Source organism: Platalea leucorodia, assembly GCF_965183815.1.
Source record: "Platalea leucorodia genome assembly, chromosome: 5".
In the NCBI taxonomy this organism is placed as follows: Eukaryota; Metazoa; Chordata; class Aves; order Pelecaniformes; family Threskiornithidae; genus Platalea; species Platalea leucorodia.
Window position 1 is genome coordinate 48,485,506 of NC_138827.1, and position 16,546 is coordinate 48,502,051.

General features: G+C 42.1%; 1 protein-coding gene across 1 annotated transcript in view; it reads right to left on the minus strand.

Moving 5' to 3' along the window:
* Positions 1-16,546, minus strand: part of TEDC1 (tubulin epsilon and delta complex 1) — a gene marked incomplete at its 5' end in the record, with an annotated part of 79,089 nt that overhangs the window by 17,949 nt on the left and 44,594 nt on the right. Inside the window, 2 exons of the mRNA XM_082311415.1 lie at positions 5,800-6,012; positions 8,963-9,049. Of these exons, the coding sequence (XP_082167541.1) occupies positions 5,800-6,012; positions 8,963-9,049 (300 nt within the window). The remainder of the gene's footprint in view (positions 1-5,799; positions 6,013-8,962; positions 9,050-16,546) is intronic.

Sequence of the window (16,546 nt, forward strand, 5' to 3'; positions counted from 1 at the left end):
GAAGTTTTTCCTTAGTACCTAATTAGAATCTCTGTGGTGGCAATTTACACTCATTCTTGTCCCATTCACTGAGGACATGGGCAAAAAAATAAAAATAAAAATTTTTCCTCCATAGAAAACTGCTTCATACTCAAAGAATCATATACCTCACCTTAGTCTTTCCATTTTTAACATAAAGGCTTTCAAAGACCTTATGTTTCAGACTTACAATGATTATCATTTTTGTCTTCTGGACTCTCCCCAGTTTCACTCCTGAATTGTGATGCTCAAAACTGGATGTAAAGAAAGTGCAACTGTACCGTGTTACATCAAAGCTCCATCTAACCCAGCACTGTCCCAATAAGTCTTCAACAGTAAACAGCTAGAGAATAAGTTTAGGACTAGACAAATACATAACAATACCTCACTGGAAGATACAACTTCCTAAACTCCAGTAGTTTGTGGCTGAAGGACTTTCCTGACCAGAGAATACTTTCCATATTTCTTGCTTAACAATGATTTTTCTTCTTCACTAATTTGTCTAATAATTCCCTCCAGGTTCACCCATCATGAAAACTAAGGAGCATAAGAAGAACAGTAAAAAATGTTTCCTCCTGCTCCAGTGCAATACCGCTCTTAATTCTCTCCTCTTCTAGTACAAGGAGCCCTAACCTAGCTAAATTTCCCTTGCAGAAAAACATTTTCACACCTTGGGTCATCATAGCTTCCCCTCCCTGTGCTTTTCAGCTCAACCACATCTTTTTTTTCAGTTAGGACTGGGACCAGAACTGCACACAGCGCTCCAGGAATATTTTAAGCTTTGCTTTCTTCTGCTTTCGTAACAATTCTTAAGATTGTTTGCTTTTTTTGACCACTGACATTGCCACAAAACTATTGTTATAACCCTAAGAGCTCGTTCAGGTGACAGAAAAAAACACATTATGATTCTCCCTTCAGATGCTTTTTGTTAGATTTATCTCCATCCAATTGTATCTGACATTTTACCACTTCACTACTCAGTACAAGGGCCCTCAACAATCCTTTGCTGTTGTCCTTCACATGTGCTCTCAGGGGTTTAGTCTCATCTCAACCTGGGCACCTCGCTATCCACCTCCTTGCCCAGAGCAGTTACACACACGCCGAGCGCCACAGGCCTGTGGGGCTCCACTGGTGACCGCCTCTGCAAACTGGTCACGGCTGCCTCCTGCTCTGCCGTTTGCTCAAGGGTAAGAGGAAAGACAGCCACGTGGGCAGGTTATTTTTGTTGAGAAGCTTTTCAGGGACTTTACCAAATGCCATTTGTAAATGCAATTAAACGACGTCAATCCATCCTCCCTTGTCCACACGCTCATTGGTCCCTTCAAAGAGCTCCGACAGATTTTAGATTCACGATTCCTCTCTGCAAAACCTGTGCTGTCTCTTCCCCGGTATATCACGTTTCATCATGTGCCCTCAATTCTTTTCTTCAGAACAGTTTCTACTCAGTTGCCTGGCACAGACATCAGGCCTCGTGGTAACAACAGACATAATTACTCTGTGGATTATCACGGTTTTTGTGAAGTACAAGGTAGTGGGCACAAGAGCTATAATAAACTGTACTGTCCCGCAGCCGGGCGTGCTTGTGAGAGCCAAGATAATTTCCAGATGTCTTAGTATTGCAAGATACAAAGTCAGAGATAATGACCACTTTAGCTACTGCTATATCTTCTCTTTGTTTGACTAAAAAAAAAAATATAGAAGGAAAGATTTGATAAGCTTATTTCTCCAGGGAAAAGACTGAAGGGGGCAGAAACATACAATTGATAGAGGAGCCTGCGTTCAGCAAGCATCCTGACTGTGGGGAAAAAAGACAGCCTACAGGCAGAAAGCATCACATAAGCAGCAACACTATTCAAAGGAAGGGTTGATATAAAGAGGATTGATGGAGAGTCATCTGACCCCCAGCATTCCAAAAAATGCTGTCGTGTAGCATTACAAAACAATTCTGTTCCAGGGCACGTAGAAGAGGAGGCACTTGTGATTAACCATCCTTTTAACAACACACTAAGATGCACTCCATTTGTTTCCCACAGTCATAAACTCATATGACATTCAATGAATCTCAGAAACACTGGAACTTGACCAACCGTCATTCAAATCCAATTTGAATATTTCAAAATACAATGAAGAATTCATCAGTTAATCTTTTTGGACTTCATTTCCAAAAATTTAAGCATAAAAAAAAATCAGTGTGATTATTATATAATATTTAACATAAAAAACAGGATAAAAGGAGAGTTTATGACCTTTGGAAGAAGGGGCAGGCAACTCAGGAGGCCTATAACGATGTCATGAGGTTATGCATGGAGACAATTAGAAGGGCCAAAGCCCAACTGGAACTTAATCTGGGTACTGCCATAAAAGACAATAAAAAAATGTTTCTATAAATACATTAGCAACAAAAGGAGGACTAAGAAGAATCTCCATCCTTTATTGGATGTGGGGGGAAACAGTGACCAAGGATGAGGAAAAGGCTGAGGTACCTAATGCCTTCTTTGCCTCAGTCTTTAGTAGTCAGACCACTCATTCTCGGGGTACCCAGCCCCCTGAGCTAGAACACAGTCACGAGGAGCAGAATGAAGCCTCCATAATCCAAGGGGAAATGGTTAGCAACCTGCTACACCACGTAGACACACACAGGTCTATGGGGCCCGATGGGATCCACCCAAGAGTACTGAGGGAGCTGGCGGAGGTGTTCACCAAGCCACTTTCCATAATTTACCAGCAGTCCTGGCTAACCGGGGAGGTCCCAGTTGACTGGAGGTTAGAGAATGTGACACACATCTACAAGAAGGGCTGGAAGGAGGATCCAGGGAACTACAGGCCTCTCAGCCTGACCTTGGTGCCAGGGAAGGTCATGGAGCAGATCATCCTGAGTGCCATCACACAGCATGTGCAGGACAACCAGGGGATTGGGCCCAGTCAGCATGGGTTTATGAAAGGGAGGTCCTGCTTGACCAACCTGCTCTCCTTCTATGACAAGGTGACCCGCTTAGTGGATGAGGGGAAGGCTGTGGATGTTGTCTACCTGGACTTTAGTAAGGCCTTTGACACGGTCTCCCACAGCATTCTCCTGGAGAAGCTGGCTGCACACGGCTTGGACGGGCATATGCTTTGCTGGGTAAAAAACTGGCTGGACGGCTGGGCCCAGAGAGTGGTGGTGAATGGAGTCAAATCCAGTTGGCAACCGGTCACAAGTGGTGTTCCCCAGGGCTCAGTATTGGGGCCAGTCCTGTTCAATATCTTTATCAACGATCTGGACAAGGGAATCAAGTGCACCCTCAGTAAGTTTGCAGGTGACACCAAGTTGGGTGGGAGTGTTGATCTGCTGGAGGGTAGGAAGGCCCTGCAGAGGGACCTGGACAGGCTGGATTGATGGGCCGGGGCCAACTCTATGAGGTTCAACAAGGCTCAGTGCCGGGTCCTGCACTTCAGTCACAACAACCCCATGCAACGCTACAGGCTGGGGGAGGAGTGGCTGGAGAGCTGCCTGGCTGAAAAGGACCTGGGGGTGCTGGTCGACAGCTGGCTGAATATGAGCCAGCAGTGTGCCCAGGTGGCCAAGAGGGCCAATGGCATCCTGGCTTGTATCAGGAATAGTGTGGCCAGCAGGACCAGGGAGGTGATAGTGCCCCTGTACTCGGCACTGGTGAGGCCGCACCTCGAGTCCTGTGTTCAGTTTTGGGCCCCTCACTACAAGAAGGACATTGAGGGGCTGGAGCGTGTCCAGAGAAGGGCAACGAAGCTGGTGAAGGGTCTGGAGCACAAGTCTTATGAGGAGCGGCTGAGGGAACTGAGGTTGTTTGGCCTGGAGAAGAGGAGGCTGAGGGGAGACCTTATTGCTCTCTCCAACTACCTGAAAGGAGGTTGTAGCGAGGTGGGGGTCGGTCTCTTCTCCCAAGTAACAAGCGATAGGACAAGAGGAAGCAGCCTCAAGTTGTGCCAGGGGAGGTTTATGTTGGATGTTGAGAAATATTTCTTCACTGAAAGGGTAGTCAGGCACTGGAACAGGCTGCCCAGGGAGGTGGTTGAGTTCCCATCCCTGGAGGTATTTAAGAGACATGTAGGTGTGGTGCTTAGGGACATGGTTTAGTGGTGGACGTGGCAGTGCCGGGTTAACGGTTGGACTCGATGATCTTAAGGGTCTTTTCCAACCTTAATGATTCTATGATTCTATAGTATTTAGCAGCATATATATTGTTATACGTAAGAGGAATCAGAGCATATCTTGATTTGGAAATCATGCATTGGAAATGTTATGTTTAGAACTCAAGCTGAATTGTCCTGCAACAATCATGTCTGTTTTGCCATAAAATCAACCAAATCTGATGACACTAGAGACCTGCCAAGTCCAGTACCCCATCACTGACGGTGATCAACAGCAAGTACCTAGAGAAGACTATAAGACAAAGGCAAATCTATGGAGATACTTCTATTACTCCAGCCTGCAACAATTCGTACTCCTGCAACTTTCTAAGCTTGTAATTCATATCTGTATATTTAATGGTCTTTGATGGATTTCTTCTTCCAAGAATGTGTCCAACAGACACACTTTGTCCAACAAATCCATGTACACTGCTTATATCCACAGTGTACTGTGGGAAGAAGTTCCATACTCTGAAGCAGCAGCTCCTTGTGCCTGTCTCTATCCCACTGATCCTAACTAGGTCCTTATCCTTACAGTGAAAGAGAGAGTGATCAGCTCTCCAAACACTTTTTCCATGCCAGACCCTTTTGAACTCTTGGGCAAATACCTCTTGATCTGACAATCTGCCACTTTTCATTTTGTCAGCTGATCTACAATCCTGTCTACCAACACTTCAATCTAAAAAAAAAAGAAAAAGCAAACAAACAAAAAAAGAAAAAAAAAAAAAACCTCTCCTGAGTTGACGCAGACACAGAATAGTGATACAGCGTTTTTGTTACTGCTCTATCTGCCCCAACTGTTTCTTTCACTTTTTCCTCCATCCACGGGTTTCACAGATTCCCTGGTATCCTTCTTTCCTCTTGACGTCTGAAAAAAATTACTCATTTTTATGCCTGCATCTTCATCATATCTTCTCCTTGTGCCAGCATGTTAATATTCAGATTCACCTTCTACATTTACATTAACAGCTCCTTTATTTATGCCCCACCACCCCCTCTGGGTGCTTCCCAGTGTCTCCCCATCACTATGTCAGCGAATACCATGTACACTTCCTTCATATCACCTGCTTTCATCCGCAGCCAGCCTCCCACAGCCAGTCTGTTCTTCCACCAGATCTTGTGCTTAGTCCCTTCTCTCACTTCACAGGTTTCAAATCCTCCTTATTCCTTCCCTCAGCAGACATTTCAAAGACTACTAATTCAGTGAAAGATGACAATCTCTGGACTCTCCCACCCTCCTTTCCCTGCAAATACCTATCTTTATTTTTCTCACTATAACCATTACTGATGCTTTCAACCTGCTGCCTCTGTCCCTCCGGGGGCTGCCATGATTTCCTCCTCTCTCTTCTCTCCTCTGCAACCCCTATCCTTTGATGCCTTCCCTTCCAAAAGAACACTTACTTTGTTTCAGCATGCTGCCTCTCCGGGATAGATGCCTACTTTGTGTTTGAAAGAGCACCTGGCATGCTGTGGGCATAAACAGACAAGTAACTGTAGATCTGACATCGAGATTGCAGCAAGGCTGACACAGAGCAGCAACAGGGAGGCTGCCCTAGGATTGGCCATAGCAAGACAGCTGAAAAATATAGGATCTTAAAAGTCACTAATGATCAAGAATGCCACCCAAAGCCTTACCTTCTCACACCACATAGCCTTTCGGTGAGTTACAAGCTCATGCAGTTGGTCACGGAGAGTCATTAGATCCTTGGATAATCTGTCAATTTGCCCAGTCAGACTGTCAGCCCAGGGGCAGCACGAGGTCACCTTTGGCAGCCTGCATTTCTCCACATGAGCATCCTGTGACTCGCACATATTTCCCTCTTCAGCCATATTATCTAACACAGTTTCCTAAAGGAAAAACAATAGAAGTTACTTTTCAGCAGGAGCTAAAATGGTCGTCGTCGTCCCCCACCTTCCTGGTAATTCATAACTATGAATTCACTGCTACCATCTCAGTATACAGTTGCTCCACAATTTCAGAGTTATTTTAAGAGATAACCTCCTCATTTCACTATAACATATTTCTAAGTTAACAGAAAACTTATGTTGCTTATCTAGCTTATTTTAGAAAGCACCGCATACTGTGAACTACTCTCCACTGCACTGAAGCATAAAGTTACACTCATGGCAGAGAGATCACCAGTACTGCAGAAGCTCTAGATATGCCCCTTCCCTTCAGACTCTGAGGCCAGATGCACTTCTATGGCTTTTTGTAACAAAGTGATGACCAGGACACAGATATGGGCTTGCACTGTTCAGGAGAGCCCCATCTGCTATGTGGCACAGTCAGCTGTTAACACCCACAAGATCACTTGTGCCCATGTAGAACTCTACAAGTTGAGGAACCCCAAGAGGTCCTTGCTCCAGGCTGGTCAGGAGCTCCGTCAGCTCCACTTGACCACGACCACCTAGCTGGTTCTATAATTAATTCTGCAACTGCCTTCAGAGGTAGCAACCGTTACTTGAAATACTCAAAAAAACCCCAAATAACTTCAGAGTCCTTGAAATGCATGTACCTATACACCATGGTGCACAGATTATGTAGAAACACAGTTTTCAAGCCAGGGTAGCAGAGCATAAATAAAGGACCCAGGCCTCCTCACTCAGAGAGTATTAAATATTTATTTCCATATTGTTATCAAGAAGACATTAAATAGGAGAAGTCATAATCTCTTTTAAGGACATAATTTGCATTCAAAATTATCTTTAGAAATTGAAGAAGTAATTTGAAAACAGTGAGAGGAAATTCAGCAGTTGAGCAGCATGGTCTACACACGGGCAAGGAAAACCCAAATGCATAATTACTGGCTCAGCAGCAACACTGCTGGAAGAGATGTCAGGAAACCAGAAGTCACCGATGTCATACTGTTAAAGTCAAGTACCATTTTAGAAAGTATAAACACAAGTCTCTGTGATAGAAGAGCACTGACTGTAACACTGATGCACGGGTGAGGCACCTGAAGTTAAACGCAGACAAATGGGAAGTCCCATATGACAGCAGCAACAACCATCAGAAGTTTGAAGGAATGGCCTACAAGGAGACATTAAGAGAGCCAGTTTTGTTAAGCCTAGCAATGGGGACTGGGAAGGCAGTGACATGGTAACAGCCTTCACTTATATAAAAGATAAAGAGGATGGGAGTATTTTTTTTCCCTTCTTTCTCTCTCTTCTCTGCAGGTAGGTTAAAAACTCTGGCTTGAATCACAGCAAGAGATTTCTAGGCTCATACAAGAAAAAGCATTGTAAGATAGCTAAGAATGGCAAAGACACCCTACAAAACCTTTCTCAGCAAGCACCAGCACTTCAAATTAGCACAAAGCGGCACTGAAGCCAACGGCTCATGCTGACCAAAGGCCCAGCTCTTGACAATGCAGACATGTTCTGGGCACCCACAGGCTAACAGATTGCATGGAAATAAAACAAAGCTTTTCCGGTTTTGTTGGGGGTTTTTTTGTTGTTTGTTTGTTTTTTTAATTTGAAATTTACTAAATGACAGAATTTTAAAGTAACATCACTTCAGTCACTCCAATTGCTGTAGTTATGTCATGCTCCTGCCCACAACCGTCAGGAAGACCTGGCAGTAGCTATGCAAGAATCATCCCATCCCTCAGATCAGCAATGCAAAACACGGGTTAAGTGGAAAGAGGAAACTACTGTATCCTCAAAGCACATCTCATTCCCATACATCCTACAGCATCTGGGAACAACAACCATCAGCAGCAAAACAAAAGAAAAAGGCAAATTTGCCATCCAGCCTGTTGAACAATTTAAAAAGATGCACTGGTCAGGTTTTTTTGCAAGTATTTATTTAGGACTTAACTCCAGGAAGCGCGCACACACACACTCCCAACACTCCCCACGCTGTTCAACATGTCCGAGGCAAATGTGTTGGTGGATACACTGAAATGCCATAACATTTGCAGTTATATTTTGCCTATTTGGAGCCAGGCTTATGCTAGTGTTGAGGCTTTCCAAATAACCATAAGATGGTACACGTGTAAAGGAAAAGCCATTATACAACTAATGGCAATTTGAATGGCTCTGCATTGGAAGTACTCTTCAAGACAGGTGAGGTAATTTTACACTCCTGTGCCTTCTTGCTTTTAGGGTAGAACAAGGCATATGGGCAATTAACAGTCAGCTCACTGATGATCAAAATTTTGTAAACTCATATAGCTAAGGCAGTGCTCTAAAGAATTATTTTCAGCAACTGTGAATAGGCAAAAGTTGTAGAGAGGAGTGAGATGGATGGTACCGTTTACACTCACTTGAGAAGTCGTAAGATGCACAGAGAAAGGCTTATTGATTTTCTTATGATCATTCAACACAGTTCAAGGGGAAATCGGCAATTTCAACACATTATTTGGCTGGGAAAAATGAAGTTGTTCTCAATATCAGCTGCTGGCAAATTTAGTTGTTCTCAAGTCTGCAATAAAGCTTAGAGGCCCTCTTCTGAAAAGCCATTTAATTTTAACAAAATGTACAATTGCTATGTTTAAAAAACATTAAAGAGATGAAGATCAGACATTTTCATTTGTGTTAACTGTATGAAATTCTGCCACTCTGCCCTGCAATTCCTCAGCTTGGCTGGGTGAGTCTTACTCAAGAAAACAGAGGGAGGAAGGAGAGCTAAGAAAACACTCCTTACTTTACCAAAGGCATTTTTCCCTTCTTCTCAAGTGCTGTTGAACAGTTGGTTTAAAGCATTTATTTTTGTGGAAAGGGGCCTTTGGAAGTGGTCAGCTATTTGCTAAGAGTCAAGAAAGCTGCACCCTTTGAAATTAGTTTGATTCATTACCATCCACTGCCAATAAACTGGTTCCAGTTGCTTCCACTCCAGAAAGGCTTCTAGTTGCATGGTTTCAGACTCCAGAAGCTGTAACAGCTGGAGGAAAGGAGACAAAAGAAAGAAAATCAGGTAACATTCGTCACTTGTGAACTAAATGAAATGTGCATTTGGTCTAAATTACAAAAAGTGTCAGTGGTGCACGGGACAACATTGGGTTACTTTACAAGAACATTGTAAAAGCAGCTGCGGAAATATGATGTGAAACACTTTTGCCAGCATCACCAATTTATTCCTCACCCCAAATGTACAAACACCACCAGCTTTTACATACATAAATGTAAATTTCCATGTTGTTTTGAGGGATCAAAGAGCCATAATTATGATATATTAAGGCCTAGATGCATGACCATCTTCAAATCTTCTATGCTTATTGACTACCAAAATAAGTTATGTTTCTCCAGGAGTATTTTTTTCACCTATCCATTCACTCACATTTATCAAGGCTGTAAGGTCTAAACACCACCTTCTCTTCCAGGCCATGTACAGCCTTCTCTTAGCCAAAACTCACGCAGTTGGTCTTTGACTGGGTCTCCTCATATTCAACAGTAATGCCCCGAAATGCAATATACAGGTACCTCTGCTAGTCCAATGCATCTCCTTCCCATGCTGCTCCCACACCTGAAGAAAACTCAGAACTCCAGTATCTCCATTCCTCTCTGCCTCCTCCCCTAAACCCTTTCATCCCTTATTCAGGTCAGTCAAACTGAGGTGGTCTCTGATGCTCCAAAATAGCATGGAAGAACTCCCTCTAAAAATGTTACGTATTTTATAAATTGTCTGATCTGCTGCATGAGGAATCCCTCCCTTTATCTGAGAGCACCTGAAGGAGAGAGGTTCTGTTCTAGCTATATGAATTATAAATTTTTCATAAATATATGAAAAACACACATGTATGCGCACATGCATATGGAGAAAGAGACATTCCAAGACTAAATATTTATATACTAGTAAAACAAAAGTTCTTGGAACGAATGATAGATGAACAAATTAGGTATAAATCAGAGCTTACCAGCTTTAGCTATTTCAGTACTGGCCATATATTTGAAATGAACAATTTTAACACCCATCTGACACCAAAGGCAACTTTCTAAGATGACACACAAACAGTACATGGTCTCGAAGAGAATGATAAAGAACAGATCAGTACCAGTTAAACCCACCTGATATAGCCAACTATCTTCTGCTAGCTTTGTTGGGTTTAGTTACTTACTACATAACATACAATTTAAGTAACTGCAAAGCATGAGTTGACTTTGTGATTTTATTCTGCAGATATAACTTGAAGATAAAGAAATCAAAGAAAGGAATGCACTTTGCAAGAGTAACTGCTGGAAATTATGAGCAGTTTGCTCTAAAACACTGCTGGATCCAAAATACAATTATTACACATTTGTTCGCACAACTGACACTTGGCATTACACTGAACGACTTTGCTAGTTTCAAGCTTAGCTGGTATATGAAAGGTGGAAGAATGGGTTTCTGTCTCCTTTTTTCTTTTCTCCTTTTTTTCATAGGTATATCTACAGCACAAACAGCTTACATTATGGGATCTGATGCTGGCAATAAAACCCAGCCAAAAAGTTGATTAAATATTCAGGCAACAGCTAAGTTACTTGATTTTAAAGTAGCTTTGTAATGTGGTCATGAGCTGCGTATGATTGCAGTATGAACACGTCTTGTGACAGCTAAAGAGGGCTGAAGGTTGGAATGGGAAGCTTTTCGTTTTAAGCCTTCAAAAAAAATAATCTTAGTAAAAACATAGTCATCATCTTTAGTTTTAGTCTCACTAGAGGAGCTCCTGAACATTAAAAAAGCCATATGCCACTTGCTTTCACACCACAACTGAAAGAACGTGGTTCTGAAACTTCACCAAACCTGTAAACGATCTGTTGCAGTTAATGGACCTAAACAACAATCAAAGTTTTCTGAGCAGCCTCCTCTTACCCTCAAGCCTTTCAGGATTTTTTTTTGTTGCCTTTTTTTTTTTTTTTTTTTTTTTTAAACTGCTCCATTAGTCATGCAAAACTTGAACAGCTCATTTGAAAGCATTCATCTGACTCACCTACTTACGGCATCCTTACCTTTCACTAAGGTATTACCACCCTTGGAAATATCAGGCCAGCAACTGTGTGCTAGATTGTTTCAGCCATAAATCAGTAATGGGATGACTACACCGCTCATCCTAGGAGAACAGTTTTCAGCCTAGCTGGAATGCGCTGTGACAGCATTAGGCAGCCCGCAATAGCCAACATTTGAGTTTCTGCCCCGAGGGACTGAAGGCACTGTTCCTGGATGCCAATATCCTCTGCCATCCTTTAATATGGGCCTCGCAAGACTCTGATGTTATTGCAGCACGGAGAATAAAGCAGAACACAATAAAAACTAATGTACTACAAATATCCTTGGATACCTTAGAAAAAAAACATAAAACCAAATAAACGTTCAAGGTGGGGACGGGACAACAGATTGTATGTCTGCATGCCATGAATTTGGCTGCAAGGACAGTCTCCCCACAACCCAAGGGCGACAGGCTTTCACTCGGACACACCTGCGCTTCGCAAAAGAACAGCTACCTGTATCAGCCAGCTTCTTTCCCCCAACCCCATCCTTTACTCAAGCGTCTCATAAGCATTTATTGTTCTTTAACTAAACTACACATTTTGTGACTTTGAGGTCAATGGCATACATTTTCTTAGGTCACTCATCGCAGTCACGCCACAGCTGGTATTTCAGCTGTATTTGCAATTGTGGAAACCAAAGCCCAAACTGTACCTCTGCATTTTCCCCAAATACAGTACCTTTTTTATATTCATTTAGTACCAACAACAGTTCACACAGAGATGCCCTTATTTGCGATGAGCAGTTCCACTTCTGCTGCTACATAAACCTCTCAAAAATGTAAGACAAATTCGCAAGCTGCAACTAAAGCTGCCTTCTCATTTTCATTGACCTAAGGACCCAGATGTTGTCATGCCTCCTAATGAAATTTAAAGACTAACATCTGCAGAAGAGCATTAATTTTGTCTCATGAACAAAGTGAAGCAGCAAGTCAAAAATGTGCCTCACGTGGATATCTAAGTGATGCTTTGGGATAACATATGAAAATTGTCTTTTCCTCCACACAAAATTAAGACAACGAAATCCATTTCCTTCATTCTTCTGGAGGAAGTTATTGCTCTAAAATACTTACACTGAGAGAAAAAGTAATGACGAATTCAAATTGCTAATCTCTGTGGAGAAGTAATTCCATAATGAATGCTGAGAGCAAACACTTTGCAGTAACAACTTCTCTAAACCATTGTAAAGAAACCGTCACCAGTGCAAATGACTTGCAAGCAACAGCTTTGCTATAGAGGCTAAACTGTGCTTAACTGAGCTGTCTCAGAGCAGGCTGCCAGTAAACCTGAGAGTGATGCAGAAGAATGCGAACTCTGTAAAGAACAAGCCTCACCTCCTCTGACATGCGGCTGCGATCTCCAAAGCCAAACATCCAGCACCCAACATGGCTCACGGAGCTCAGAAAACTTCGGAAACTTCAGCTGCAAAAGTCCTAAGTGACATCTTCTAGGTGCGTTTGGATATTCAACAAGAGGCCAAAGTTGAGTCCTCTTTGGTATCCACATATCTAATATACACCAAAATCATTAAACATATTTGTAATTACTTTTTCAGTTGAGATATTAATCTTTTTCATATTATTTACTAGCATATTGCTAAATTCATTGATGCCTGCAGACTGTTACAGAAATCAATATTTAATAATTTGCAGCATAATGCATCCTTTTCATAGGCTCAGTTCCAGAGAGCTCAGCGCAACACGTATTTAATCTTTGATGTCCACAGATCATAATTCAACTACCATATCAGTGGCAAAAGTACTTTTAATCAAAAATTGTTCTGCCTAAATATTCAGAAGATCATTCCATTGTTAGATAGACAAAAAATGGTCTTTCAGTAATAAATTATGTTTCTTGGCTCAGAGACAAAAATACTGCTGATTCATCACCTATTCACGCATGACTGTAGATAGAAACCTTGCACTGGACTCCAGATCACTACAAACCTCACTCCAAATGCCAACATCTCTGAAGTATGAATCAAGGCTTGAGACAGGGTCGGACAGGGTTGGCTCAGTATGAAAGCTTATATGGGGAAAATATCAAGAGACTATTTCATACTTTTATTTGTTTAATAGGAAATGGCTTTATTCAACTTGAATTTTGGTAATCTGAATACTAGTTCTGAATATCTAAGAACTGCAGGAGAGAAAAAAGCAGAGAAGTTCCTTCCAAAAAATGCAAAGAAAGGGGTAAACACTCATGAAAAAAGCTACACAATTTACATTGCCAGAAGTAAATCATAACTGGGATTAAGGCTTTGGAGACCTAACCAAGTGCCAGATGAAATAAACAAATTACAACACAGCTTCATCTCTGCTACCAATACAAAACTCTCTTATCACAAAAACAAGCACAGCTTGACAAACGAGAGCCTCTCGGCAGGCAGACTGTTAGGTGGATGACATTTGCTTTAAAATGGCACATATTGCCCAAATTGCACATTAGCAGGGCTAAGTTTTGAGACCACTTCACCAAAAAACAGAAAAAAAATCTCGATATCATAAACATCTGAGGCTGGGACAAAAAACAATGCTGTAGGTGGACACACTCAGTGCTACAAGATTCAGTTCTACATTGTGATTTCTCCAGAAGCAAAGCTGGTTTAAGACATTCCCATATATCCCTTGAAGGCTGAAGTGAAAATAAATAGGCCTGAAAACTAGAAAGTCACACTGGAGTAGTGTGAAGCACAAGCAGCTGAAGAGCAAAAACCAACAGAGCAATAAGCAGCCTCTAGCCACAAGGCAAATAAAGATCTACGCACATCATTTCTCTGCCTGCGAAATATTGCTGATGGTTGAGATAGAGCAGCAGAAACACTGCAGCCCAACCAACACAACGCGGGTGGATCAGAAAGGCTCCTGGATAACAAAAGTGGATAAGAACTTCTCCCACCGCCAGCTATGGACCCCATAGAGACCTTGGCCGAAACGCTAGCAGGGGTGGGGAAAGGCCCTCTGTGGCTCCAAAAGCAGGTACTTCTGTGTCTGCTGGGCACCGTCTCTTTTGGAATTGTAATGGTATTTTTTTTTTGTGGTACAGACTGTAAGGGAAAACAGGACTTGGATTTTTTTTGCAGAAGATAAAATGCATAAAATAGAAAACAGAGCAGCTTTGGGTGGAGGAGTGTAATTCCAGATGCTTGGATGTGTGCAAAACCTCCAACAAACAACCTAAAACAAAACATGTGACTTTTCCACTCGCCAACACCAGTTTTATACCACCACAGCTCAAACTTCAGTCAAGCTATCTCAGTCTTACATTGCTGAGAGAAGGGAATCAAACCACTAGTTAAAAACTTAAGTGACAAAGATCATAATTATAAAACATAATTGCTATTTGTGGAGGGATTTAGAAAACAGCTGTTTAAAATGAAACCGAAAGAAAATGGAGTTTAAAGCAAACAAAATGAGACACTTGGCACATAAAAATTGTGCTACAGCTTTCACATTGATAGGCAATGAACTGGGATGTACTAACAACGACATTCATTTGCAGAGGAACAGGTCAATGAATGGACTACTTTGCATTTTTCCCTGTGGAAATGGCACATACTAAAACAGAGAAAAAAGATCAGGAAAAAGACTGAAGTGCAAGTTTTATACTTTAACAGCCAAGATCAAGATGAATGAGAATGGGAAAGGTACACATTTTCTTCCCTAAAGGTACCACTGATTCTGGGTGCCTAACTCGGCATACCTCAAGAGCCAAATTTTCAGGCAGTACTAAGTACTTTTAGCTGAATATAGGCTCAGTTAAAGCACATCCAGGAGGTACCAAAAATCACAATTTACTTTAGAGAAATCTCAGCCAGAGGATTTCAAAGAAAAGCACCAAGTTATATCACAGTACTGCCTGACAGCTGTTCATATTGTACTGCCAACCAGAACCCCCATGTAGCTGATGTCAAAAAAAGACCATTATTCATCTGCTTTTATTCAGACTGTTTCCGTAGACAGAACAAAGCATTATCCATACTCGTTTTTTTCTCCCCCCCTTGCCCATTTTCCTATATTTTTAACAGACCACAAAAATGCACAGAGAAATCAACCAGAACAAGCAATTTCTAATTTGCTTTTTAAGCTCATCTGAATTCAGAATTGATGCAACACTTCTGAACAGTACCAATATCCTGGTTTCTGTATGTTTCCACACTGGATGATACTACACCATGAAGAAGTGGTAGTCATCGGAGGAGCATTTCCCTTCCTTTCTGTGTGTTAGCAGGGGAACTAGCCCTTCAGGTTTTACCCTCCCCCTTTATTATCCCATCCATCCTTGCCACCAGCTTATTATATCCACCTACTGTGTCCTTCCTTGACAGCCTTATCCTGCATTTGGCAGTGAATAGACAAAAACACTATCCTTATACAAAGCCAAAGAAATGCCTTTTTTTTTTTTTTTTACATCAGCCTGTATTGCAAACACCTACTAAGCCAAGGGATTGGCTTTTTTCCTTCCCTTGAGCTTTAGTACTTTCTCTTCAAAATAAAGGGCTATGCAGCACAAGTTGTGCACAAGTGACAACTTGCCCTCCCGTGGGGGCTCTTCCACATGGGTTCATCTATTCTCAACTGAGTACACCACAGGCTGCCAGTCCCAAAGGCCCCGCGAGGCTCCCAAGCCTCCTTTTCTCTCCCTGTCTGCTCCCTGCAAGAACAGGGGCTCGGAGGCACAAGTGGAGTGCCTCCCTGGCGCAGGCCTTCCCACAGGTGCTTACCAGCTCCCTGCCACCTTCTTTGCCTACCGGCCTGTAAGGACCAGGTGGTCCCTAGCCAAGGGCTGGATGAGCAGTGACATCCAGAGCCTCCCCAGTTCTGCTTCAAGGGACAGTTCGTCAGGGACAGAGCTGCATGGCTCCACTTGCATTCCCGGGGCACCATCAGATGTCCATCGTGACTAGGACTGGCTTGTACAGCATCCACAGCAACAGAAACCCAACCTCTAGGCACTAACAAATATAAATGTTAAATAAAATTTAGCTCTCATGCGAAGACAGAAAAATAAACCTAAAGAAGAATGGCTTCTACCCAACAGCACACAGAATTATCACAGATGTTCATGTTAGTTAAACAATGAATTTAAAAAGTTATTTGATATACGGATTATCTAAGCTTGCCAACTTTATATGAATACAGTTTCTCCCAGCCTAGCTCTTCTTTGACAAGCCATCATAGCCTATCATGCATGCAGGTATTTTCACACATTTTAAAATATGCATTATTGACTAGAGAAACTACTAATTTAAAGTCGGCTACAGTCTCACTTATGTCAATTCATTTCTCTTGCTAGTCTCTTACCACAGTCTAAATTAAGCGACAAACATATTTAAAAAGAACCACAAATCCAAAGCTACTTGCAAAGCATGAGTAACAGCTGATTTTATAACTCTATTTCCTTGGCTATTTAAAAA